Source organism: Perca fluviatilis, chromosome 22 (assembly GCF_010015445.1).
Source record: "Perca fluviatilis chromosome 22, GENO_Pfluv_1.0, whole genome shotgun sequence".
NCBI lineage: Eukaryota > Metazoa > Chordata > Actinopteri > Perciformes > Percidae > Perca > Perca fluviatilis.
The window spans coordinates 26,123,393-26,151,081 of NC_053133.1; the positions used below are offsets into that span (position 1 = coordinate 26,123,393).

General features: G+C 43.7%; 2 protein-coding genes across 5 annotated transcripts in view; one reads left to right on the plus strand and one right to left on the minus strand.

The window, feature by feature from the left end:
• Positions 1-24,631, minus strand: part of si:ch211-230g15.5 (polyhomeotic-like protein 3) — a 37,617-nt gene extending 12,986 nt beyond the window's left edge. Inside the window, exons 1-8 of one of the 3 annotated variants that reach the window (XM_039790127.1) lie at positions 23,932-24,631; positions 16,970-17,609; positions 13,294-13,446; positions 12,713-12,799; positions 9,979-10,186; positions 4,639-5,877; positions 1,750-2,090; positions 564-729 (exon numbers count right to left, since the gene is read on the minus strand). In XM_039790127.1, the coding sequence (XP_039646061.1) occupies positions 564-729; positions 1,750-2,090; positions 4,639-5,877; positions 9,979-10,186; positions 12,713-12,799; positions 13,294-13,446; positions 16,970-17,590 (2,815 nt within the window). In that variant the 5' untranslated portion in view covers positions 17,591-17,609; positions 23,932-24,631. Of the gene's footprint in view, positions 1-563; positions 730-1,749; positions 2,091-4,638; positions 5,878-9,978; positions 10,187-12,712; positions 12,800-13,293; positions 13,447-16,969; positions 17,610-23,523; positions 23,713-23,931 lie in introns of those variants that run through there. The other 2 variants (XM_039790128.1, XM_039790129.1) reach the window with 2 other exon arrangements.
• zgc:194621 (uncharacterized protein LOC795037 homolog) overlaps positions 729-27,689 on the plus strand; it is a 40,383-nt gene continuing 13,422 nt past the window's right edge. Inside the window, exon 1 of one of the 2 annotated variants that reach the window (XM_039790132.1) lies at positions 729-744. The gene's annotated coding sequence lies outside the window, so the exon portion shown is untranslated. Of the gene's footprint in view, positions 745-25,054; positions 25,816-27,689 lie in introns of those variants that run through there. The other variant, XM_039790131.1, reaches the window with a different exon arrangement.

Sequence of the window (27,689 nt, forward strand, 5' to 3'; positions counted from 1 at the left end):
ATAGCTCAAGCACGGTGTTCGACTGGTCGTGACTGTTTTCCCAAGATGGCGCCTGCATGTATACGTCAACGTCTTTCTAATCTATCTTTTTAATAAACTGTCTGTACACTTACAGCGTTCTCAATGCTTCGGATTCCATGTAGGGACCCTCATTATGCTACCGTGGAAGTGTGGTGATATTCTGAGCCTTGTTAGTGGTGTAGAAATAGAGATTTATTTTTACTTTACCCTCTGCCCCGACGACTAGCGTTATAAGCTAATTAGCGGTTTGTGCTAAAACTGGTCCCATTCGATTAGCATGAAATCAGATCCCAGAGAATGGTCGACTCGGTACACGTGTTATTAACCCCTAGGGTCATTTTGCGTCGGATTTCTCCTTTTTAAAGTGTGCGTGCGTGCGTGTCTTCATAAATAGGAAACACCTTCCATCCTCTTACACGTATCCTGAACTTGTGTTCCCAATTGTTTTTTCCCCCAAACGTGCAGATCTTGAAAAAAAACAAAAACTCAAATACGCGGACGGTTGTGCAGTTTATAGAGCGACGAGCTGATGAGACTCTTACTGTTGGCGGGGTCGTCCGTGTCTCCTGCCTCCTCCCCCTCCGACTCCGTGGAGGGCGCAGCTTGTTTCTTTGTGTCCGTCACAGGCAACGCCGCGCTCCCATTGGTCCCGTTCACCTCCTCCGGTTTGGTCACCGGCTCTGGAACCAGCAGGGACGAGCGGTTCACCTGCACCACGAACAGGTAGTTAAACACACCGCAACAACCTGAGACAGTTTGTATTTCACTGTTTATGATTCTGTATAATGAGTACTTTTACTTATGGTACTTTAAGTACATTTTAATGCTACTTTTTTCCAAGTAATACTTTGAATGCAGGACTTTTGAGTTCATTGTTTACAGGAGCTTCAAACCTTAAAAGGTGCCCTGCCACACAGAACCGTTTTTACTTGCATTTTTTGAAATCTGTGAGGTCCATATGTGTGTGTGTGTGTTATGTGGTGAATGTGAAAATGAACTGCTACCTCCTCTGTCAGCTCTAGACACTGAACAGAAATAAGCAGAGAAATCAGACCAATCACAAAAGCTGGTCAGTCTGACATCATACTGCCTGAGCTCATTACTATTCATGAGCTCGCCCAGTTGGGCTGGGTAAAGTATGCTGACAGCCATGCTCTCATTGGCTAGCTGTTAGCCAATCAGATTCAAACAGCTTGGCTTGTTGAATATTAATGAGAACTGGCAGAAATCGAGCTGAGTCTTCCTGTATGCTTTCTATACCACGCTAGAATGGCTTGAAACAAGGTAACCAAGGTTACAGAGTCCATGGTAGACCTTCAGACATCACCACAAAGTCATGAAATACGTGTGGCAGGGCACCTTTTAAAGAAATGCCTTTCGCGACTATATTTTAGGTTCAAAATCACTTGAGATAAATACTGAATTGCTGTAGCATTTAGCTTCACACGCAGGTGTGTCCCATGCTTTAGTTTTTAAAACAGATCTGCCAAAAACAGACTAAATACATAAAGATATTAATTTATAGTATAGCTGACAAAATAAAGATTAACTGACAACTGGTTTTCGGTTAAAACATCAGCCTGTAAAATATAACACCAGGTTGCTAATTCTTACTTTGAGCTGAAATGTTATTAAACGTAGCTAACAATATAACTAAACATCAATAATTATAATTTCTGCAGCTTTTAGCTTGTTCTATTCAGTTGAGTTTAAACAAAAAGTCCGTACAGGAAATGGCTGGAGCCCCTCCTGGATGACAAATCCCTCCACCAGGTGAGTCAGAACCTGGTGCCCCTCAGGCCACGCCCTCATCTCCCAGGGGCTGCTCTGCGATTGGCCGAAGCTCTCCGACTTGTCTCCAGATTGGCCGAGGGGCTCCGTATCGGTCTCGGCCCCGGCCGGGTGCTGGGACTCGCCGACCGCTTTGTCGACCTTCTCCACCTCGTGGTGCGATAGGCTGAGCGCGGTCGGGAGGGCGGTCTGAGCGGGCAGGAGGGGGGGAGGGTTTTCCCCCGAGGGGGAGATTAAGGGCGAGCATGGGGGAGACTGGGAGGAGAGGCTGGACAACGCTGAAAGGAGCAAAAACAGAGATCAGAGTGAGCTACACACTAGTCATGATCAACGGAAGTACATTTCCGAAATGGCTGACACCAGTGGTGTAGTCTAATGTATTGTAGTGGGTATACTGTAGAGCTGGGCAATATATCGATATTATATCAATATCGTGATATGAGACTAGATATCGTCTTAGATTTTGGATATCGTAATATCGTGATATGACATAAGTGTATTTTCCTGGTTTTAAAGGCTTTACATTACAGTAAAGTGATGTACTTTTCTGAACTTACCAGACTGTTGTAACTGTTCTATTATTTGCCTTTACCCACTTATTCATTATATCCACATTACTGATGATTATTCATCAAAATTCTCATTGTGTAAATATTTTGTGAAAGCACCAATAGTCAACACTGTAATATCGTTGCGGTATCGATATCGAGGTATTTTGTAAAAAATATCGTGATATCTGATTTTCTCCATATCGCCCAGCCCTAGTAGACTGTACTGTATATTGGCCAGAATCTCCCTTTGGGGGAGGTAGGGGGTGGGGCATATCATAGTGGGGAATCTGGGTGTCCTCCCTCAGGGAAGTTTTGAGCATCGACTTCATTTCCTGTATTCAGATACACTTTTATGCACCAATTTACAGTGGAAATCCCTTTTATTTAGCCTTTTGTGAAGAAGGAAAACGCAGATGACAATTTAAAATATATCAAAAATATAATGGAAAGTATGTTGTTGTGTGTCATTGGGCATTTTTAAGTGGGTATATGGAAATCCTGGAGCTTTCTTAGTGAGTATACTGCCTATACCTGCGTATCACGTAGACTACACCACTGGCTGACACCTTCCTCTCTCTGTGTGTTGCCGTTCTCAAACACCGTACGGTTCAGGAAACGACAACAAACTTCGTGCCAACAAGCTACACGCAGGAAATGTCAAGTTTTGAAGAAAATTTGCATCGTGCAACAAGGCAGACCTGCTCGGTTCTTTGACTGAATGATTGTAAAGATTTACGAAGAATATGTTTAGGGCATTTCCTAGGGACGTTTTGGGAGCGATTGGTGGGATTGCTGTGGACGAAGTACACACTGGTAAGAGCCGATGAGGTTTAACCATGTATCAGCTAATTTAAATAGCTCACGTTACTGTATTGTGTCAACAGTTAACTTAATTTAATATTGTATGTGGGGTTTTCTTTTGTTAGTGCAAATGTTCCATCAAAACAAGTTCCTTCCTGAGACTATTTAGCAGAGCCACCGTCGCTGCGTCTGCAGCTTAGCGCCGCCCAAAACGACTGTGATTGGTTTAAAGGTCCCATGACATGGTGCTCTTTGGATGCTTTTATATAGACCTTAGTGGTCCCTAATACTGTATCTGAAGTCTCTTTTATATAGGCCTTAGTGGTCCCCTAATACTGTATCTGAAGTCTCTTTTTTTTTTTATATAGACCTTAGTGGTCCCCTAATACTGTATCTGAAGTCTCTTTTATATAGGCCTTAGTGGTCCCCTAATACTGTATCTGAAGTCTCTTTTATATAGGCCTTAGTGGTCCCCTAATACTGTATCTGAAGTCTCTTTTATATAGGCCTTAGTGGTCCCCTAATACTGTATCTGAAGTCTCTTTTATATAGGCCTTAGTGGTCCCCTAATACTGTATCGGAAGTCTCTTTTATATAGGCCTTAGTGGTCCCCTTAATACTGTATCTGAAGTCTCTTTTATATATAGGCCTTAGTGGTCCCCTAATACTGTATCTGAAGTCTCTTTTATATAGGCCTTAGTGGTCCCCTAATACTGTATCTGAAGTCTCTTTTATATAGCCCTAGTAAGGGTCCCCTAATACTGTATAGTACTGAAGTCTCTTTATATAGGCCTTAGTGGTCCCCTAATACTGTATCTGAAGTCTCTTTTATATAGACCTTAGTGGTCCCCTAATACTGTATCTGAAGTTTTTTTTTCGAAATTCAGCCTTGGTGCAGAATTACAGCCACTAGAGCCAGTCCCACAATGAGCTTTCCTTAGGATGTGCCATTTCTGTGTCTGTAGCTTTGAGGATGAGGAGAGAAGAGGGCGGGGGGGGCAAGGTGGAGGGTGGGGGTGTGGCTTTGACCAACTGCCACTTTGCTCGTTTGAAAGCCATGATGTCTCTCTCTCTCTCATGGGGGGGCCAAATTCTCTGGGCGGGCAAAGCAGAGAAAGAGGAGGTAACCTTGCTCCTTATGACCTCATAAGGAGAAGATTCCTGATTGGTCCATCTGAGCTTTCATTTTCTCAAAGGCAGAGCAGGATACCCAGGGCTCGGTATACACCTATCACCATTTCTAGCCAATGGGGGACTCCATGAAGTGAAATTTTCATGCCATGGGACCTTTTTAAAGAAATGCAAACAACCCAGAGTGTTTTTTTTTCTCTCCTATCCCAGAATGTATCTGTGGTTGTAGCCAGACCTTCCTGCACAGCACTGTGGAGTTAGAGCTTGGCCATGCGAGACTAGTAATACCGTTAAGTAAGGGATTCTGTAAAACATGCTCTCTAAGGTCTACAGATGAGAGTACCTGACTGGTTGTCAGACTGCGTCGACATGTTCTCACAGAAGTCCTCCTGGATGACCGGCTGCAGGGAATCTGGTAGCCTCTGACTCTGGACAGAGACCTCTGGGACTGAAGCTGTTACTGGGGCTGGTACTGGAGCTGGTACTGGGAGTGTTACTGGGGCTGGGACTGAAGTTGTTGCTGGGGCTGGTACTGGGAGTGTTACCGGGGCTGGTACTGGGAGTGTTACTGTGGCTGTCACTGGGAGTGTTACTGGAGCTGGTACTGGGGCTGGTGCTGGGGCTGGAGCTGAAATGAGTCCCAGGATGGGTTTTGGTTCCATGCTGGATTCTTTAACGGCGTCAGGCGTCGGGACCGGATCCGTGTCCTTGTGCTGATGGAGAATCTGACCGGTCAGGTTTTCAGACTGGTCCATGGCGGTCTCCTCTTCTTCTTCTTCTTCCTCCTCCTCCATCATCTTTTTCTCCTTGCCTCTTTCTGCCCTCTGGCCTTCCTCGGTCACCTCCATTTGTTCTTCCTCTCTGCCTGTTTCGACATCCTGTTCCATCTGACTGGCGGCGCTTCCTTCCTTCTCGGGTGGAAGCCTCGGTTTCTCCTCCTTCGCTTTCTCTCTTTGGTCATCCCTCGGGTCTCTACCGACGCTGCCTCCTTGGCGTAGCCCTCGTCCTCTCTCGCGCTGCTCGTCGCTCTCCTTCGCCTCTCCTTTCTGGCTCACAGTTTGTGTTTGAGGACCCGACTGACTCGGAGGGGATGCTGGACTCGGGAGAGACGGAGGCGAGGGCAGGGGAGAGGCAGTTTTTGGCAATGGTGGGTTTAGAGGAAGAGGAAGCGAGTCTTCAGCGCTCAACGTCCTCTTTGACTGAGCGGACAGCTCGGGCGACTCTACGACAGAAGGCGCCGGCTGCACGGCGGGGGCGTACGTGCAAGGTTGCGTTTGGCGAGAGAGGGCGATGATTTGCAGCTGCCTGGCCGCAGACGGCGAGCGCTCGAAATGGGAAGAAGCGGACACGGGGTTGGTCGCGGACAACGACCCGTGCTGGGATTGGCCGGGCCCGAGCAAGGTTTTAGTTAACGGACAGCTCTTTATTCCGGCCAGCGGCCGGCTGACGGGAGAGGCCTGACAGGTGGGGGCGGCAGCGATCGGTTGGAGGGTTGAGGTTTGCCGTGGCGACGGCGCTCTGTGGCCGTTTGGAGAGTGAAGTCTGGGTCTCAGAGGGACGGCTCGGACCGGAGAGTAAAAAGCTGCAGAAAGAGAAGGAGAGAGAGAGGAGGAGGAAGCATTAAAAAGAGATATATAACTGGAAAACAGGCACAACCTCCCACACTGATTGACGTTAATCAAAGACGTTATGCAGCACCTTAAAGGAACACGCCGACTTATCGGGACTTTGTCTTATTCACAGTGTCCCCCAGAGTTAGATGAGTCCATACATACCCTTCTCATCTCCGTGCGTGTCGTAACTCTGTCTGATGGCCCCACCGCTAGCCTAGCTTAGCACAGATCCTGGAGGTAACCGGCTCCATCTAGCCTAGCTTAGCACAGATCCTGGAGGTAACCGGCTCCATCTAGCCTAGTTTAGCACAGCTCCTGGAGGTAACTGGCTCCATCTAGCCTAGCTTAGCACAGATCCTGGAGGTAACCGGCTCCATCTAGCCTAGTTTAGCACAGATCCTGGAGGTAACTGGCTCCATCTAGCCTAGCTTAGCACAGATCCTGGAGGTAACCGGCTCCATCTAGCCTAGCTTAGCCCAGATCCTGGAGGTAACTGGCTCCATCTAGCCTAGCTTAGCACAGATCCTGGAGGTAACAGACTCCATCTAGCCTAGTTTAGCACAGATCCTGGATGTAGCCGGCTCCATCTAGCCTAGCTTAGCACAGATCCTGGAGGTAACTGGCTCCATCTAGCCTAGCTTAGCACAGATCCTGGAGGTAACCGACTCCATCTAGCCTAGCTTAGCACAGATCCTGGAGGTAACTGGCTCCATCTAGCCTAGCTTAGCACAGATCCTGGAGGTAACCGGCTCCATCTAGCCTAGCTTAGCACAGATCCTGGAGGTAACCCCCCCCCCCCCCCCCCCCCCCCCCCCCCCAACCCCCCCCCCCCCTCCCTTTTACCTCCTCCTCCCAATAGCTTCTTTTGCTTCCTCCTCCCTAGTGACAAAATAACGCCAACATGTTCCTTTTTACATTTTGTGATTTGTATAGTCACAGCGTGTACAAGTAACAAGGTCACATGACACACAGCCATCTTCTAACCGTATACACACTGGGAACTATATTCTCAGAAAGGCGAAGCACTGCTACTTGGGCGGAGTGATTTGCTTGCAGCACCTGAGAAGCCCCATTGTGAGGAGCAGAGAATTCTCCTGGAGTTCGCTCAGAGTTGGAGTAACAAAATTGTCCAAAAAAGCGAAACGTTGGAAATAGTGACAAAAACATTGAAAAAAAGCGTAAAAAATAAAAGCGCCTAAATAATAATGGTCTAAAAAAAGCAACAAAAAAAAAAAAAAATCATATTTAAAAAAAGGCGCCTAAAGAATTGAAAAAGGTGTCAAATGTTGAAAAAAAAAACGGAAAAAAACTAGGCGGGCCGGATCAAAATCTTTGAGGGGCCGGATTTGGCCCTTGAGCCTTTTAGTTTGACACATGTGCTTCTTCAAGAGTATTTTTGTCAAGAGTCTGTGATATTTTCCAACGCACCCGCACAGAAGAATTGCTGCATGTGCAAATTGTTTCGAAAAATGTCTGTAAACCTAAAACATTTTTGTAATATTTTACACAATTTGTATGCAGATGTGAAGAAACCTAATGTTCTGTCGATCGAGCAGTTGATTAATAGATGAATTGTTTTTGAGGTCTGGGCAAAATGTTAAAGTTCTGTGGATTTGAACAAGTTGCGCCTCAGTTGGTAAAGATAAAGAGATTAAACCTCCGGCTGCTCTGACAAACTGAAACCCCTGCGGTTTCCGCGACAGCTAACGCCTGTTGCTTCATGCTGGTTTCCCAGAGGTTGTCTTTATGAGGTTTTCTCAGGTGGGAAAGTGAAATGGGAGTGACTAGTAATGCAAAAACCTGAATAATTCCCCGAGGGTTTGTTGTTAACTCCCGGACCTGAGTGACTTTTAGAAAATGTCTGACAGAGGCAAACGAAAGCACCGTCTTGTAGCAGCAGAAATGCCAAATATTTGCAGGTTTTAAAGTGTTCATATTATGCTCATTTTCAGGTTCATAATTGTATTTAGAGGTTATATCAGAATAGATTAATATGGTTTAATTTTCAAAAAACACCATTTTTTTTGTTGTACTGCACATTGCTACAGCTCCTCTTTTCACCCTGTGTGTTGAGCGCTCTGTTTTAGCTACAGAGTGAGACATCTCACTTCTGTTCCATCTTTGTTGGGAGTCGCACATGCTCAGTAGCTAGGTAAGGACTACTAGCCAGTCAGAAGCAGAGTATGAGGGCATGCCCTGACAGTACCTAGGTAAGGACTACTAGCCAGTCAGAAGCAGAGTATGAGGGCGTGCCCTGACAGTACCTAGGTAAGGACTACTAGCCAGTCAGAAGCAGAGTATGAGGGCGTGCCCTGACAGTACCTAGGTAAGGACTACTAGCCAGTCAGAAGCAAAGTATGAGAGTGCGTGCCCTGACAGCAGCTAGGTGCAGGACTACTAGAAACTTGGCGAGCATTATAACGTGTGTTGTCTCTGAAGTAAAGGCTGGACTACAATAGAGCTGTTTGGAGCAGTTGGTGAACAGTGTTTTCTGTTGGAGATGGTAAGTCTCTTTTGGGCTGGACTTTGGGCTTTTTCACTTTGTAAACCTATAACGTGCACAAAAAAGATTTATACCACAATAAAGGAAAGGGAAGAAGCCAAAAAGCATAATATGAGCACTTTAAGTTGAAGTGAATATTGCTGTCGTGGTGTCTCGGGCAGAAGTTCCAGACTTCACTGGCTACATTTACTCGGGTCTCCTCGTCACCGGTTGCAAATCTCAACCGGTTGAGACCAGTTAAACTATAAAGGGATTTCTCCTTTTAGGTCTATATCATTTTTAGTCATTTCCATAATCCTGAAGAAGGACATCGTCCAGTTATTTTACAAAAAAGTAAGCAACAATGAGGGGGAAAAAATTAATCCATGAGTGTGTGTTATATTTTAGTCATTAGAAATGTTTTTAAACTGCATTTTTTTTATGCTCTGTACAGCACTTTGACTTGAAAGTGCTTTAGAAATAAATGTAGTATTATTATTATTATTATTATTATTATTCTGGGCGTGCTGGTCTTACAGGGAGGTGTGTTCAGGTGCATTCTGGGCGTGCTGGTCTTACAGGGAGGTGTGTTCAGGTGCATGCTGGGCATGCTGGTCTTACAGGGAGGTGTGTTCAGGTGCATTCTGGGCGTATTGCTATCTTGAAGCAGCGGGAAGTGATCGCGCCATTGACCAACAAAAACCTGGTCTGAAGTCAATAACGCAGCATTTCATTGTTATTTTAACAGAGCATTAGTAAAATGCTCCTAGGCTCGTGCACAGCACGCACACACTATGCTTGTTACACACACAGGGACACACACTATGCTTGTTACACACACAGGGACACAGCAACACACACACACACACACACACACGCTGAAGATTACAAATAAAAATATTAGGGTGCAAATCCTCCATCATAACAGCAATGCTCCAAGGTCCAAACGCGCCTGGCTTTTAAAGGGAATGGGAGATGATCTCTGATTGGTTGATTGCATGTTACACCCAAAACACACCTCTGATTAATGAAGACACTAAGGACAACCCTTTAGAACATGGCGCCCGGACCCTTTTTTCTGCCGTCAAACTAGCAAAAGTGGGTTTGGACACGCCCTAAACACACCTGCGCCAGGCGCTTCACACCGTGCGCTTAGGTCGTTAAAATAGGGCCCTATATCTCTATATATGGGCGCGCGCTCTACCAGGTGAGCTACCCAGGCGTCCATTTACAACAATATTTAGCATCAGTATTAAAACAAACTTGACTGTGTGCAGCATCAATAACATTTCTATAGTTTCTAATTCTTTTGTTGGATTAACGTTATAATGGGAAGGGTGATTACTAATTTTAATCCTAATGTGTTCGATTGCCAGATTGGTGTAAATACAGTTTTTATTTTTTTAACCTTTCAGTGTCTTCCAACTCCTGAAACCAAACCGACAACCTTCCTCTGCCAAAGTTTGGGTTTCAGCAGTTAACTGCTGCTGAGAAAGGTTGAGATAAAACCTAAATTAAACTGGTTGTTCCTGAGATCACTCCCAGTGTGAGTCACACCCCCCCCCCCCCCCCCCCCCTGAGGACCTACTTGGAGGTGGGACGGAGAGGTGGCGGCTGGGCGTGCTGGGGCTCTCCGTTGCCGTGGCGCTGGGTTGCGGGCGCGGCCTGAGAGGGGGGAAGAGGGGGGCCTGAGGGCGAGAGAGGGGGGGCGGGGTGGAGCTGGGGGGCTTGAGGCGGAGGGAGGGGGGGATGGTGAGGGCCCCTGGGGGAGGAGGCCTCAGGGTGAGACTCTGGAGCTGCAGAGGAGAGGAAAAACATCAGTTAGATCTCAAACATATCGTTTTACTTTCAGGCACGGCAGACGGTCCGGACGCTCGTGTCTCGTCTTTTTTTATTTTTTTTGCATTTTCAAAAACCATAAACACAAGGAATGAAATCAACTTTTATGTATGCGTGCCTGCAGTAGATACTAGTGTTGAAACAAATTACTGAATCGATGCATTGCGATGCGGACCTGGACGATTCTGCATCGATCGGTGACAGACCATAACCGACTTGCCTACTGATGTTGCTTGCTGATTTTCCGGTCGCTGCTTTTTTTTTTTATTAATTTTTTTTATGATCAATTTGTTATTCTTTTTTTCTTTTTTAACATACAGAACAGAAACACAAATTGAACAAGAACAAAAACCCTCTCCCCACCCTCTGCAGTCTCGAGGAAAACCAAACAAACAGAGATCCCACCTTGCCTAGTCCCTCTCTTCTAGTTCTTGTGATGCTGAGGTCATTAGAACTGATACCTGTGCTGCTGTGCTTTTCCACAGGTCTATAGTAGATGACTTGGCTTTGTTAATCCTTGCTGTGGAGAGCTCAAGCATAACAATGTCTAGAAAGTACGCCAGCCACTGTTTTATACAAAGCGAGTGGGGGGGGGGGGAGCCAGCGCTGAGCTATCATTTTCTTGGTTGCTGTCGAGCCGGCTAGCCAAATTTTCTTCTGTCTCCCAAGCAGGTGTAATTTAGAGTCGTCATTAAGTAACAAAACAATCGGGTCAGTAGGAATTCGACATCCTATCACATCAGATATTACTGATGTTGTTTTATTCCAGAACTCATGCACCTGTTCACACTCCCAGACCTCGTGCAGGAAAGTTCCAGTTTGTTCAGGTTGGCAGAACGTGCAATAGGGAGTAGGAATGACTTTAGAGACGTATCTCTTCTGAGGAGTCCAGTATGTCCTACGACATATGTTGAAGTGGATCTGCTGGTGATTTGGGTTCTTGGAACGATGGGAAATGTCCCAAACTGTCTCCCAATTAATTGTGTTCCCCTCAGGGATCAGCTCTCGCTCCCATTTCCTTGCTATTGGGAGTTCTCCTATGGATACTTGCATCCGTTTAGCATAGATCTTGGACGCCCAATCCTCTCACAGGACGGTCGCTGCTTTTTTTTAGTTTTTGTCTGTTGTCTGCTGTGTTCAGGCTCCGCCACATTCAGGAAGTGTCTTTTTTTTAAGAGCAGATGCAATAAAAAGGGGAATTCATATATATCTGACTGCTTGAATTTGTTAATGAAAACGACGTGTAGCGATATATAATAAAATTGAGGAGGTGACACATTGCGATGCATGGTGATATCGATTTGAATCGTTGACAGGATAACAGACTCGTGAGACCAGTGAAGATTCACACCCCTAGAGGAAACCCAGCGTTACTTCTCAAGAGTTAGCATACCGTTAACTAAGTACTTTCGTGTGTGGAAGCCGGTCCTGGATGCTATCATAGATTAGCGCCTCTGTGCCACTCTATATTGGATTTGGTTAAGTTCAGACTAGTAACCATAGACGGTAAAAGAAATGGTCACAGTGACGCCAACATGTTTTCAACGGAGACCAGTGAAGTCTATCAGAAGCACTTTCCCGGTGCTGGCTGAGCGTTACTGAGCAGCCTCCAACTGAGCTTGAAGACGTAGATGTGACGTGAGCAACCTGTCTGAAAGTGTGAAGTCTTCTGGTAGCTGTGCCGAGAGAAATCTCAATCATTCCCAATCTTACAGAGACGGAGAGCGTAGGTATATGTAAGGAGATAACAGACACAGGCTAATTACTGATCACTAACATGCTAGTTAACATTAGTCATTAAACCTAAACAGCTAATGGAAGTCCAAACTTCCTGTGAGCTTCTCCTGTACTATACGGTAATTCCTCTACTGTGTGACAGTAAGTCACGTGGTTATGACCCAATCGTTAGCCTATTTTTATAAAAGCGTCTGCTACGGAGCCATAACGTGAGGTACAAGGTAATGGAGCCTTTTATACATTGTCGTGTTTCTTTAGAAATAAACAACGGACAAATAGAGTCTTTAAACGCTTCTGATGTAAAGTTATTCGCTGTCAAAGTGACGCCAAAATGAATGGGAGTCAATGGGATGCTAACTGCGGGTGAGTGCTAGGTAGCGTCAAAATGGCGCCATAGGAGGTACGCTTTGTGGAAGCTGGCTTACCCCCCCTTGCTAGTAACTAGGCACAAAGACTGTAAACAGGAGGAAACAGCCTGGCTAGCCTGTTGCGCTAACACACAAATCACTTCCAGGTAGACAAATTTCAAGATGTGTGAAATGGGAAAACGGGACAACTTCTGTTGTCATTTTCAGCCGTAACTGTAACGTCCAAATATACATAGTTAAACCCGGAGATCTGAATGCATGTTTTGCATGTTAAAAAATAAAAATAGTTAACCACAACGGTAACAAGCGAGGCTAACTTAGCGGTTGAAAATCCCCCATGCACACATGAGAAAGGTTCGGATTTGCTCGGCTGCTCACCTGAGCGGAGGCAGGGTTAGAGGAAGGGGGAGAGGAAGAGGAGGAAGAGGAGGACAGGGCAGGTCGCATAGCAGACGTAAGAATCAGCTGCAGGAAGGAAAGGAGACAGTAAACAGGAGGAAATAAACAGAGGAGAGCAGCGATTAAAGAACCCGAGTCTAATCGTATTCAAGCGCTGAAGATGAATTTCCTAAATCAGGTGCTCACTGTAGTTTTTAATCAAACAAACGGAAAGGGGGAAAAATTAATTTGTTTGGGACTATTTTCAACAGTGGATTAATCCACATTTGGTGCTGTAGTGCAGCGGCTCCCAAAGTAAGGGCCTTGAGGACGAGCCAAGATTATTGGTGCGTTGCATTTGAACTGGGAAGTCGGAATTTCCGAAGTCCAAGTCGGAAATTTCAACTACAACGCAACATGGCTGTGAAAACTGTCCTAATATAAAGTTAATTAGCTCTTCCGTCTTATTTGTGTCTCATTAAATCAGTCTTACACACAGTACTGTCCAACTTCTATCTGTTGACCTGTTGTTACGCTGATCCGAGGTGTGAGTGAGTGAGTGAGTGTCTCTCTGTGTTTACCATCTGAGCTCTAAGCAGCACCTGGTCTTGGCCAGACCCTTTGAGACCTTTCCCTAGGAGCAATGTCTGCTGGGATACCCTCTGCTTCACAAGGGAGGGGCTCGGATTGGCTCGCACCAGACCAGGTGTGCCCACAGGATGAGTGTGTGATACCTGGAACAAAAGGGAAACAACAAAGGAGGGAATCAGGAAGATGTGTAGAGTGAGGACATCTTCTTACATTTCCTAGAAAAGCAATTGTGTGTGTGTGTGCGCAAAGTGTGTGTGTGCGAGTGTGTGTGTGTGTGTGTGTGTGTGTGTGTGTGTGCGCGAGCGAGTGTGTGTGTGTGTGCTTGTTTAACTATATTCGTGGGGTCCAAAAACCCGGGAGTTCAGTATACTTGTGGGGTCCCAACAGCTTTGTGGGCCCAAAATGCTGGACCCCACAAGGTTAAAGGGCTGTTTGAGGGTTAAGACTTGGTTTTAGGATTAGGGTTAGAATTAGATTATGGTTACGGTTAAGGTTAGGCATTTAGTTGTGATGGTTAAGGTTAGGGTAAGGGGCTAGGGAATGCATTATGTCAATGACGGGTCCCCACAAAGATAGTGCCACAAACGTGTGTGTGACGCACATGCACGCGTGTGCGTGCGTGGAAACCAAAAGAGTAAACAATTAAAATGCAATACTGTCCAGGGCCCAAAAAAAAACCTTCGTAATTATTAGACAATTGAACGTCTATAAAATTAATTGTTGGGATCACCAAAAGTTGCTCTCGGTCATCAAAATGTAGTTTCCAGAGCTCAAACTGGACAGGTTTGGAGTTCATTGATAAAAAGCCTTGCCTCGACATACCTGAGATTGCATCTAGGCAAAGCAGGGCCGTTGTATTTACATAAAACACGTTCTGCTTACACGCAGGATACAAATCTGGCAGCACGGTACTGGAACTGGATTCAGAGCCTTTCATTTGTTCCCACCAAATTAAAAAACACACCCACTATGCCACGTTTAATTTAACAAACCTATTCAGATTTAAGTTTCTTATAAACAGTGTGACTTATAAATCACAATTACTAAGTATACAAAGAATACAATTAATACTATGAATAGAAAATATACAATATTACAACCAATAATCCATGGAACGTTTTTTTTTAATACAAAGCAGCACTCTTTTAAACTTATTTCTCAAACGGTACTTAAATCTCTATCTCAATCTACAGGCAACGCATTCTCCTACAACTGTTCTTATTTCTTACAAAACGTTATGCACGCATTTTTTTTCATGCATTATCCTTCGAATGTCCAGCAACACCGGCGATCGTATGCGCCTGTTCTGTCCCTACAGCGATTCAGGTTCAAATAAGTATGTTTAAGGGCGCCCGGATGGCTCAGTTGGTAGAGCGGGCGCCCTTATATAGATTAGATTATAGATAGATATTTACTCCTCGACGCAGGTTCGAACTCCGACCTGCGGCCCTTTGCTGCGTGTCATTCCCCCCCCTCTCTCTCTCCCCTTTTCATTTCTTCAGCTGTCCTGTCAATGAAGGCCTAAAAATGCCCCAAAAATAATCTTGTCGTTGTTTAAATGTTACTTGTTGTTGTTGTTGTGTGCGTCCTCAAAGTTAGAAACGGTTGCGGTTTAGAAATACTCCACCAATTAGTGTTTTAAGTAGCAATACTCACCCCCGTTGTAGGATTGAAAGGTGGCTCTAGAGTACTCTGCAAAAACATCTTCATCTGGAGCATCACTACTCGGTCCTTCCAGAAAAATGCAGAGTTTTTTTGTGATTGTTTTGGGCAAAAATCCTTGATTATGCGCCACGTTTTCTTAAAAAATGTGATGGAATATGCGGGATATTTATGCAATTTTATGCGATGAAATTGCGGGAACTTGCAAAAACTGCGGTTTGATAAAAAAGAAGAGAAAAAAAAAGTGATTTCCCCCAACGCCCTGCTTTTGATGTTCAAGTAAAGTGAAGTAAACGCAACATTTTTCAACTTTCTGCTAAGATACAGTACAGGCCAAAAGTTTGGACACACCTTCTCATTCAATGTGTTTCTTTATTTTCATGACATTGTAGATTCTCACTGAAAGCATCAAAACTATGAATGAACACATATGGAATTATGTACTTAACAAAAAAGTGTGAAATAACTGAAAACATGTCTTATATTTTAGATTCTTCAAAGTAGCCACCCTTTGCTTTTTTTGATAACTCTGCAAACCCTTGGTGTTCTCTCAATGAGCTTCATGAGGTAGTCACCTGAAATGGTTTTACCTTCACAGGTGTGCTTTGTCAGGGTTCATTAGTGGAAGTTTTTCCCTTATTAATAAAAAAGCAAAGGGTGGCTAGAATCTAAAATATAAGACATGTTTTCAGTTATTTCACACTTTTTTGTTAAGTACATAATTCCATATGTGTTCATTCATAGTTTTGATGCCTTCAGTGAGAATCTACAATGGAAATAGTCATGAAAATAAAAAGGAAACACATTGAATGAGAAGGTGTGTCCAAACTTTTGGCCTGTACTGAATGTTATGTGACTTTTTTGCAACGAAAATGCGGGAATTATGAAATCATGCAAGCCCCGCATATTTTGCACGGAAATCTGCAATTTATGCGGCGAAAGCGCGGCGTATTTGAAAAAAATGCGGACTTTGGCTGATTATGCGTTGAATTATGCGATCGCATAATCACGTTTTTCTGGAGGGACTGCCTACTCACTTCCCCCACTCATTCAGTGGAGCGATTCTTAAATCGCGTTAAAAAAAACGATCCAGTTTCAATCGTTAACAGCAATCATAACTTTGCTGCGTGTTAAAATGATCAAACCCAAGGCTAGACAATTCTCTTAAAGTAGAGATGAAACACATGTAGCAGCGCCTGTACACACGTTTGTGTGTGTGTATATAGATGTGTGCGTGTGAGATATTGCTCACAGTTCAGTTATGTTTATTCACAAAGCAAACAAAGCCAGAGATGTGTAACCTGAGGCTGAGGAGGATGTGAAATGTACTCAGATAAAAGCAAACAGAGAGGAAACTGTAACCTCAGACAAACACTGACCCACACTTGCTTCCACATATTTACTTAATGTGTTATAATACCAGTTATACTGTACCCCAAGCTAATACACTTCTTTATAAATTGTGTTACATTATCCACTTTTTGTGTGCATATCTTTTTAACGTGTAAGTGTGTGTCAGATTAGCTGTATATTCATATCCGTTTGGCTTCACCTGTGTGTGTGTGTGTGTGTGTGTGTGTGTGTGTGTGTGTGTGTGTGTGTGTGTGTGTGTGTGTCGCGTGTCTGCGTTACATTATCCACTTTTTGTGTGCATATCTTTTTAACGTGCAAGTGTGTGTCAGAGATTAGCTGTGTATTCATGTCCGTTTGGCTTCGTGTGTGTGTGTGTGTTTGTGTGTGTGTGTGCGTGCGCGTGTGTGTGTGTGTGTTTGTGTCTGCGTTACATTATCCACTTTTTGTGTGCATATCTTTTTAATGTGCAAGTGTGTGTCAGAGATTAGCTGTGTATTCATGTCCATTTGGCTTCGTGTGTGTGTGTGTGTGTGTGTGTGTGTGTGTGTGTGTGTGTGTGTGTGTGTGTGTGTGTGTGTGTGTGTGTGTGTGTGTGTGTGTGTGTGTGTGTGTGTGTGTGTGTGTGTGTGTCCGCCCCTCCCTCCCAGTTACCTGTCTGCCAGGTGGACTGGCCGGTGTGTGAAAGGGCGTGATCGGTGTGGAGGTCGACATGGATACAGGCCTTGTGTTCCCATTGGTCAGGCTGCTGGAGGTCTTGGCTGACGTGGCGGTGATGCTGTGCGATGAAGAGGAAGAAGAGAGCAGGGGCGAGGTGACGCTGGCTCTGACGGGAGAGGAAGAAGAGGAAGGAGGGAGAAGAGGGGAGGAGGAGGTCTGTGTGGTAGGTGCTTTGGAGGCGCCCGCTGGCGATGGAAGGATCGGGCGAGAGTACGTGCGGAGGGCGGGGCTTGCGGTGGAGGTGAGTTTAGGGGGAGCGGGGACGAGGATGTGGGGGGACGGAGCGCCGGCCGTAGCCGCCGCCGCCATCTTCAGGACGTGGGTTGTGGAGACGGAGGGAGCGGGGGTGAGAGGGGGAGGAGGGGAGGAGGTGGTGGGCGTCAGCGTGGGCGCGGGGGAGTCCAGGAGCATCGGGTTGGGGGTGAGCCGAGGTGGCGTGGGGGTCGCAGGGGCCGAGGTGTCGGCCGTGGCGGTGGCGGTGGAAGTCTGAAGGCTGGTTCCATTGGAGGCTTCTCTGTGTTCTGATTGGCTCGGACGTAACAGCTCCCTGTCCATCCTTCAACACTTAAACGCACTGCAACAGAGAATTAACACACTTCAAATCACTGTCAATCAAAATTACTGTCATCTTAAAGGAACACTTATCGGGACTTTGTCTTATTCACCGTGTCCCCCAGAGTTAGATGAGTCCATACATACCCTTCTCATCTCTGTGCGTGTCGTAACTCTGTCTCACGCCCCCAGCGCTAGCCTAGCTTAGCATAGATCCTGGAGGTAACCGGCTCCATCTAGCCTAGCTTAGCATAGATCCTGGAGGTAACCGGCTCCATCTAGCCTAGCTTAGCACAGATCCTGGAGGTAACTGGCTCCATCTAGCCTAGCTTAGCACAGATCCTGGAGGTAACTGGCTACGTACGGAGATGAGAAGGGTATGTATGGACTCATCTAACTCTGGGGGACACGGTGAATAAGACAAAGTCCCAATAAGTTGGCGTGTTCGTTTTTAAGGTTTTTGGCACCACCTGAGCAAAATGAATGTAAATTCAAAGTGAACATCAAAACTAACTAAATGACTTTTCTCAGACTGCAACACCAGGAATACCTTCATCAACATCTAACATATGAACAAATAAACACTTCTGCTTTAAGTTGTGGTCAGATACGATGCATGAACTGGCAGGGTTCACTTTTTGATGGTCTCGTCTGTAACACATTTTGACTTGGTCTTGTCTTGGTCTCGGATGAAGAGGACTCAGGATTTTATTTCAAGACCGGTCAAGACCACAGCTTCAGGGGTATTACGAAATTACCTGTGTATCGTCTGATTGGGGTCAGCCCTATGTTCCCACATTTCTAAGATTTTTCTTAAAAGTAGGGCCTATGTTAGGGTTACATTCCATCTGTAGTCCATTGCTACAGGATAATAGGTTTGGTGTAATTGGCTACCAAATTGGAAGAAAGGGGGATAAAATCTGATACAAATTTATGAAAAAGGAAATGTGGGAACATAGGGCCTAATTTTGGTAAATTTATTTGCAAAACATCTAAAAAAAACAAAACAGTGCACATATAGATAGAGGTTTATGCCTCGACGCAGAGGTCCAGGGTTTGAGTCAGACATGTGACAATTTCCTGCATGTCTTCCCCCCCACCCTCTCTCCCCTAGCTGTCCTGTACATTAAAAGGTGGAAAAGCCCCCCAAAAATTATCTTTAAAAGAAAATGCACGGCAGTGTGTAAATTCTGCAATGTAACGCTAGTCTCGCTTTGCCAGACCTTCCTCATCAGTGCTACAGAGGAGGGTCTGGCTAGTCCACACAGCATTTTGGGCCATGAGAGAAACGTGCTCTGGTTTATTGGCATTTCATTTTAAACCAATCACAATGGTCTCGGGCGGTGCTAAGCACCGGAGATAAGCCGCGGTGCCGCTGCTAAATAGCCTCTGGAAGGAACTTGTTTTGGTGGAACATGTGTACGTTCAAAAGTAGTTTTAGTCGTGCGACAGAAAACTCAGATTGGACAGATAATCCCAGAAGTGGAACATCGTGGATATAGACTAACGTAACGCTAACCGACACAGCTGGGAATACTCAAATATATATCGACACTTAGTAAGGAAGCATATGAAAGCTAAGTGTAAGTGATGCTTGCGAAGCTAGCTAGCTAAAGTTATCTATCTGCCTCTGTACCAAGACTCTCCTACACCCCTCACTCAAAGGGATTTAGCAAAATATTAGCTGTACATAATAGCTGGTTGCATATATACTGTATGTGTCAGTTGTTTGGTCTTGTCTCGGTCTCAACCCTGACAGTTAAAACACAACCTATTGTTCTCACCCTCTTGATGAATAAAGAATAAGGGTGTCACAATTTCGATTTTAATTCGATATCGACCGAAATTAAGTCACAATCTCGAACTTGGAATTAAAAAGTGGAATCGTCGATTACTGCCACGCTCCCACGTCACGTCAGTTCGGCTTGCCAAGCGGAAAGAAAACACGAGTTGAAGTGCTGCGAGTCGGTCAACCTCCTAACTCAGCTACAGCCAGTCAAAAGATAGCACGGCAACTACAGACGCAGGAGACCCATCGACAGACCTTGAAACCCCCCCTCCTCTTTCGCTGAAGTCGCCGGTGTGGAAGTATTTTGGATTTCCAGTGAGTTTGCACGCTCTGCTATGTGCGTGTACCATATTCTTCCACTGGCAGCACGACTAACATGTTTGTTTTGTTGGGACTTGAATGTCATCTTCTGTTACAAAAGAGAAACTAGATGGCAGGTTATTTTGCTTAAGTTTCCAATTGACTGAAGATATAAGTTATTGTTGCGTTACGTTGTTAAAGGTTTTAAATTTGACAATGTAGTGTGGTACATTGCGAATAAAAGTCAGATATTATATTGCATACAAGTCTAGTCTAAAAATGGCATAGCAACCTGTGCTTTAAAAAAAAAAAAGCATGTAAAAATCGAGAATCGAACCGAACTGTGACCTTAGAATCGAAAATTTAAATCGAGGATTTGGAGAATCGTGACCTAGGGGAGTCATGATTCTCCAAATCCTCTATTCAATTAAAGAATGAGGAGAGTTTTGTGCTGGGAGATAAAACAGTCCTCTATGTTAACTGTCTGTAATTTCCTCAGCTACTAATTATCGAGACAAAGAAACCGTTTAGTTGGTTGTGTTGAGTTAATAAGGAGTTGCTGAACTGCTGAATTTAAATAAACCTTGCAGGAAATAATTAGCTTTAACAAAAAAAAACCAAATAATTAAAACAGTTTGATGACTTTCAGTTCAATGACTTTCTAAAATCCTGGCTACAGTCCGTTAAACTTTATTTGAAATATTAACAGCTTTTCCCATTCATGAGGAGCAAAAAAACCAGACATACTCCTGATGAAACTACAACAAATCCACACACGGAGCATGAAACCAACATTAGTTTGTTGTGTAACAGTGATGAACGGAGTGTGTGGAACAATCCCTCCAGCTTGTTTTTCAGGACATGATAATGTGACAGATGTCCTTCATCTGAACCATTTATCACAGCTGTCACTGATGCTGAAGTTTAAAATGTTAGCCCCACACACCACTGAACGTCTCCTCCAATGACACACAATAAGTTTCCCATAAACCATGGATGGATTAATGAACGGGCCTACCGGGCACAAAATGACTACAAAGAGACACAAAACGACCACAAAGACACGCAAAACGACTACAATAGAAGCAAAGCAATCACAAAAAGATGCTAAGCGACTAAAATAGATGCAAAACTATCACAAAAAAAGAGGCAAAATGACAAAAATACGTGTAAAACGAGCAAAACAACGATGCAAAATGATCACAAAAAGAGGCAAAATGACTAAATAATGTAAAAGAATCGTTAGCCGAGCAACTAAAATAGATGCCAAACAATCACAGCGATGCAAAGGGACACAAAACGACCAAACCACATGACTAAAAGGAGACTCCAGGAGACTGGTTATGTAGACAGGGTGGGGGGGGCCTCTTACATGTCTGGCCCCAGGGGTCCGTTGTCTCATAATCCGCCCATGTTATCAGAGCCATGGCAGCAGTTCATGTGACAAAACTGAAAATCATCCTACAGGGACTTAAAGTCAGAGTGTGGTGCCCGACATGTTGCCTGGTGTACCCACAGGGCTCCCAGTCAGGGGGGAGTCATAATATATTTATAATACTCTTATATGGAGGTGTAGTATCAATACAAAGTGTATTATAGTGCACCATGTTTGGAAAACATTAATAAAAGGGTAGATCATTCTTTCTTAAATGTAAAGTGGGATTATTAATGTTATTTTTCTGAAATCGTAAATGCAGCAGTTAAGGCTGCAATGTATTTTCATTATCAATTAATCTGTGCGAATCTACCACATGTTTTCAAAAATGAATCTATCGTGTTCTGGTTCAGTCTAAAAAAAAATGACCGCAATCGCCAAGTTCCCAAGGTGTTTGTCTGACAATCAGTCAAAAAAAAAAAAAAAAAAAAAATACATTCAGATTATTATCACAGACGATGAAGGAAATCAGAGTGCAAAACTATCGACGCTGCAATCAAAAAATGGATTTGCTGCAAGTCAAATAAATTTGTGATTAATTTAGATTTGCAAACAAAACGTTTGGATTCGCAGTTCAATCGCGAAAATATTTGACTTGCAGTAACGCATTTTTGATTGCAGCGTTGATAGTTTTCTCAAATCACTTTTTTTTTTTTTTGCAAACCTATTATCAGTCCCTCCAGAAAAACGCAATTATGCGATCGCATAATTCAACGCATAATCAGCCAAAGTCTGCATATTTATGCGGGGGGGGGGGGGGCGCATATTCTGAAATATGCCGCACTTTCGCCGCATAAATTGCCGATTTCCGCGCAAAATATGCGGAGTTTGCATGATTTCATAACCCCCGCATTTTCGTTGCAAAAAGTCCCGTAATATATCTTAGCAGAAAGTTGAAAAATGTTGCGTTTACTTCACACAAGAGCAGCCATTTCCCCCTGTTGCCATGGGAACGTTATGAAGTGACGTAATTACGCGACGTGAACATCATCAAAAGCAGGGTGTTGGGGAGGGGGGGGGAAAATCACTTTTTTTTTTCTTTTTCATCAAACCGCAGTTTTTGCAAGTTCCCGCAATTTCATCGCATAAAAATCCCGCATATTCCATCGCATTTTTGCCCGCAACAATCACAAAAAAACTCCGCATTTTTCTGGAAGGACTGTATTCTGTTTGATTGCATGATAAAGAAACAAAGACTTCATCAATTGTTTCCAAGTTATTTCTATCCATCACTTAATCGGTGAATCAGACCTGTTGTTGTTGTTGTTGTTGTTGTTGTTGTTGTTGTTGTCTTAGCCCTAGAATCAATAAATATGGGCTTTGTCCCGTCATAATCAACAGAAAAAGGGCATGTGTGTGGTAGGGCTGCACAATTAATCGCAATTGTATCGAAATCCAATATGGACTAGTGCAATATCCAAATCGCAGGGGGGCGCAATATTTGTTAATGGCAAAATATGTGTCAAACCGTTCTGAAATAAAGTATTGTGGGTCTGCGTTGACGTCCCGGCCTACATATACGATCCTACAGACTACAGAAAACATCTTTGTTTGGTACAGATCCTCGCAACAATCGCACTATAATCATTTTAATTTCTGTCAATGTTAATAATTTTCAATGAAAATGAGAACAATGATACAAAAACGATCATTCCTTCCAATATCGTGAATCATATCGCAATCGCAATATCAGTCAAAATAATCACAATTAGATATTTTCCTCATATTGTGCAGCCCTAGTTTTGGAGCCCAGGGGTCCGAGTATGGCTCCAGGAGGCCCCCCTACAGAAAGAGAGGTACCCATGTTACTATTAGGGCTCGGTTAAAATAATCAAGTCTAATTAAAATAGATCTTTGTTTAAGTGATCTGATAGTGATTCATAAAATCCCAAAATCAATTTTTTAAAAACCTCCACTGATGTATAACCCACCACAAACTTCTTGGGGGTCAGTCCATAATGTAAACATGAATCCGGTGAATTATAAAACATATTTGAGGGTTGCTTTTTGCTTGTAGGCTACAATTTACAGCAGAAGTTCTCTGAGAATCTCGTTTATTTCCGAGCAAACTTTGTATTAGAACTGAATTTTCCCAAACATAATGAATCGAAAATGTAATCGAATCTGGACCTTGTGAATCAAAATAGAATTGATTCGGGAAACAATTGGCAGACACGCCAGCCCTAGTTAGGCTACCACAGTGTATAACCGACTGGAAGTTATCTCCACAGGACTAAAAATAGAAGCGAAACGATCACAAGAAAGATGCAAAACGACTTAAAATATATGAACAATCACAAAAAATGACTAAACATATACGTAAAACAGGAAGCAACGCGACTAAAATAGATGCAAAGCAATCGCACACAAAAATGCAAAACGACTAAGACGGATGCAAAGTTAGCTGCCTACAGATGGAAGTGGGTGCAAAACCTCCTCAAAAGGGGGTTTCATGTCGACTTCAGGGACTCGGTCTGCAGCCTGAACTCCGCTTAAATTCACGCAACATCATCACGCAAGCAGGTGCTTCGCCACGCACACAAGAGTGCGGGCAGATGCTCGCATCTGGCCCGCAGCCTGTAAACCGTATAGACCTGCCAGCGACGCTTTATTCCCGCAGACGACGGCGATGACACTAATTATGAGTCACGGTGGCACGCCAGTGACACACTTAGGCCAGAGATCATGCATGTGACTATCAAAAAAAAAAAAAAAAAAGAAGATGGAGACAGGCCTTCACAGTGCAGAAGTCTCACGATAATAACATTTGGGGGGAAATTGTCACGTCCACGTTACGCGTGAAGCGCCTCGGTCACCTACCCGCTGAAATCGGCGTCGTCCTGCAGGTTATTCCCGGTGTCGTCCACCCGAAAGTGAACGCATGTTTAGAAAGTCTGTTGCTGTTATCTGATGAGCGGCTCTGTGCTTTTTACAGCAGGGTCGACAGGCTGAAATGGGCGTGTATGAAGCCTCACTTCCTCGTCTGACAGCGCAGGGGCTGCTGCTGCTGCTGCTGCGAAGTGCGCGTCACGCTCCCCCCAGATAACAATCCCCCAGCCTCACCTGCGATTATCTGCCTTTAAATTCCCGCAGAGAGGCAACAAAAAACCGCAAAGTTGCAGCGCAAAACAGGCCCTGTTTATGGTGTGCATGGGCTTGTGTGCATGTGTCGCACTTTGATTAGGATTTCGTCACATCCCGGGCTTTTCCCACGGAGCAGTCCGTAAATCCAGAACCAAGACGGGGGGAGGAGGGGGTGTGTTGTGGTGCACGCTGTCCTCCGGTGTACCACCACCGCTACTACACCTGCCGGGTCTGTGGTGGGAACTCAGCCCGCCTCTGGGCCACCGTTAAGCGGCTGCGAGGGGCCTGGTTAGTCCGTTGGTTGGAAGGAGAAATGCAATGGAAGGCAGTTTTCACAGGGCGGCGGCGGCGAGACAGCACCACTCAGAGCTCAGGAGGACCGCACAGACTCTCCCAGGAACAACCGAGCTGCAGCATGCAATGTTTCTCCGGGAGCGTGCCTGTGTTCCCACAGCCCTAGGTTCCCACATTTCTAAGATTTTTTTCAAAATTAGGCCCTGTGTTCCCACATTTCTAAGATTTCTTTTCAAAATTAGGCCCTATGTTCCCACATTTCTAAGATTTTTCATCAAAATTAGGCCATATGTTCCCACAGTTCTAAGATGTCTTTCAAAATTAGGCCATATGTTCCCACATTTCTAAGATTTTTTTCAAAATTAGGCCCTATGTTCCCACATTTCTAAGATTTTTAATCAAAATTAGGCCCTATGTTCCCACATTTCTAAGATTGTTTCCAAAATTAGGCCATATGTTCCCACATTTCTAAGATTTTTCATCAAAATTAGGCCATATGTTCCCACATTTCTAAGATTTTTCATCAAAATTAGGCCATATGTTCCCACATTTCTAAGATTTTTTTCAAAATTAGGCCATATGTTCCCACATTTCTAAGATTTTTTTCAAAATTAGGCCATATGTTCCCAGCAAAACGATTAGCAGCCAAACATAACGCATAAAGCGGTGACAAGGTAAAACAACATGGCAGAGGGTACTATTCTACTTCTTCTGAGACACAAAATATTTAACCGTTCAAATCTCTTCCTCAGTTAATTTAAATAATATTTATTTCCCCTTCTTTTTAAAATAATCGTACCATGGTTTGGTTTGGATGTTTTCTTTCACCCACAATCATTTTATTTAAATTAAATTAGAACAATATAAAATGTTTGCTGCTTTATTAAAAGGAAATGATTCAAAAGTATATTTTACTTGCAATATGCAAAAATATAGGCTAACAGGTATTGAGAAGAAAGGAGTCAAAGTTGATTATATTCTCACTACTTTTAATTTTCTTTAAATCAAACTATTGTTTTATAAAAGTAGTTTTATCTTGATCTTTTATCTCAAAACAAACACACACAGGCTGGGTGATATACTGTGTAATCTGTTAATTTGAGGTCACGTGACCTGTGTGGATGTATCCTAAGAACGTGTAACCTGAGTGGAGTCGCGTGTCAGTAATTGGATGAGCCTCTGATTGGCTGAAGGCCTCGGACCCATACTGGCAACACGTACTCTGCTGCGTCACGGATTTTAATCTGTAGCTGCGCGCAGTGAGGACACCACCGGAAACGACGCGGCTCTGCCTTCAAAATAAAATCAGAAAAGACGTATTGCCAGGTAAGTAACACTTCCTAGGAATTTGCTAAACAATAAATGCAGAAACAAATAACACAAACATATTAGGGACCGATACTGTTTTTTTCCTGATGCCGATTATTAGTAGTTAATGAAACCAATAACCGATATACAGTGAAAATGAAAAGTCAAAATCAAGATTTTGAAATGTTACAAAGTCCAACCCAAAACTTAGTTTAAATGCCTTAAGCAATTATTTAATAAATGAGAAACTTTCAACGTAACACAAACCGAAGCAGAGGGACAGACGCAGAGCTGTAGCTGAGCCATAGTAGAGAACTTTTTATTTCAATAACTTTATCGGTTATCAGGTGAATAAAACACAGATGCAGATCATCTGCAAACTGCCAATAAACAGCCAGATGATCGTCCAGGGCCCGGAAATCGGTCTATCCCTTAAATACATATAACTAAATAACATTAAGAAAGCAAAAAGACGCTGCATCGATTAGTGCAGGATGTGCAAAACATATTTGAGAGATGTGCAAAGTTCAGGATAGTTAGTGCAGAGGATGCAGGATTAGTAGAATGTAATGTTAGATTTGTTCTCCTCTCTTCCCTCCTTTTGCCACCTGTCCTACATCATTTCCTCGTCCTTTATTTCTCTCTCTTCTCTCTCTCTCTGATGTGACCTGATCTCAGTGGATCGAGTGGCATTTTTTTTGCTGAAAACCTTGAACTTGTCTTTCCGAGTCAAAATTGAAAATGAACTTTCTTTGGGATTTACTTGCGAAGAATGTTGCATGGGTTCCTTACAACTGACATACATGCATCCATGTAATTTTGGGGCAATTTTGGTCGAAAGAAACCCATATTGCTGGTATACATTTTTAAAATTTTTGATAAAATTTGACCCTAGGACAACACAAGGGTTAAATTAAAGTTTAAGTTTATTGCAGTCAACTCACTCTGGTGTCTGATAGTTTGTATCCACGACGTTCCACTTCCAGGATTGCTCCGTTGCCACCGGAAATTCCCACCGGATGTCCCTCATTTTCGGCCGGATGTCCGTCCCCTTCCTCTTCCCTTGTGTTGGCGTTCTAACCTCTGGTGGATTTCTGAGGACTATGGTTAACTGCTCCTCAGATCTCTGCAGGGTAAATCCAGACAGCTAGCTAGACTATCTGTCCAATCTGAGTTTTCTGTCGCTCGACTAAATCAGGGTAGGGCTGGGTTAAAATTACTGATTCTCCAATTGAAATAGATTTTTGTTTAAGTGATCTGATATCAATTAATAAAATCCAGAAATGGATATTTTAATATATCCCTTTTCACCATGGATGTACAGTATAAGTAAAAAGTAGCCTACTTTAAACAAACTTTCTGGGGGTCAGTTTTTAATGTAACCTGGTGCATGATTAAAATATATTTGAGGCTTGCTTCTAGCTTGGACAATTTACAGCAGAAGTTCTCTGAGAATCTCTTTTATGTGTTGACTTCGGGTCATATTGACCCGTTTTCAATTTTTGTTTTATATCATAAAATATGAGACGTAAAAATAAGCGCTGAAAATGAGTAGAAGAAAAATTTTACAATTTAAAACGTCGGAAAAAGCAAAACCAAACTGTGAAAAAAAGGCGTCAAAAACTTTTTCAAAGTTGACGGGAAGACAACCAAAGGGTTAAATTCACACAAAACTGGCATTGTAACTGAAAGTTCGCTAACATAATTGATATTGAATTAGAAATGTAATCGATTGGGTAAATTATTGGCGATACAAAGCCCTAGTCCCAGATGATATTTAGAAATGAACAGTGAAGCAGGCACTGAGCTGCTAAAAACAAAAGTGCACAAAATGCACCCACATGCCATCCATCAGCATAACAGTTTTAACCTTAAACATTTATTTTTATTAT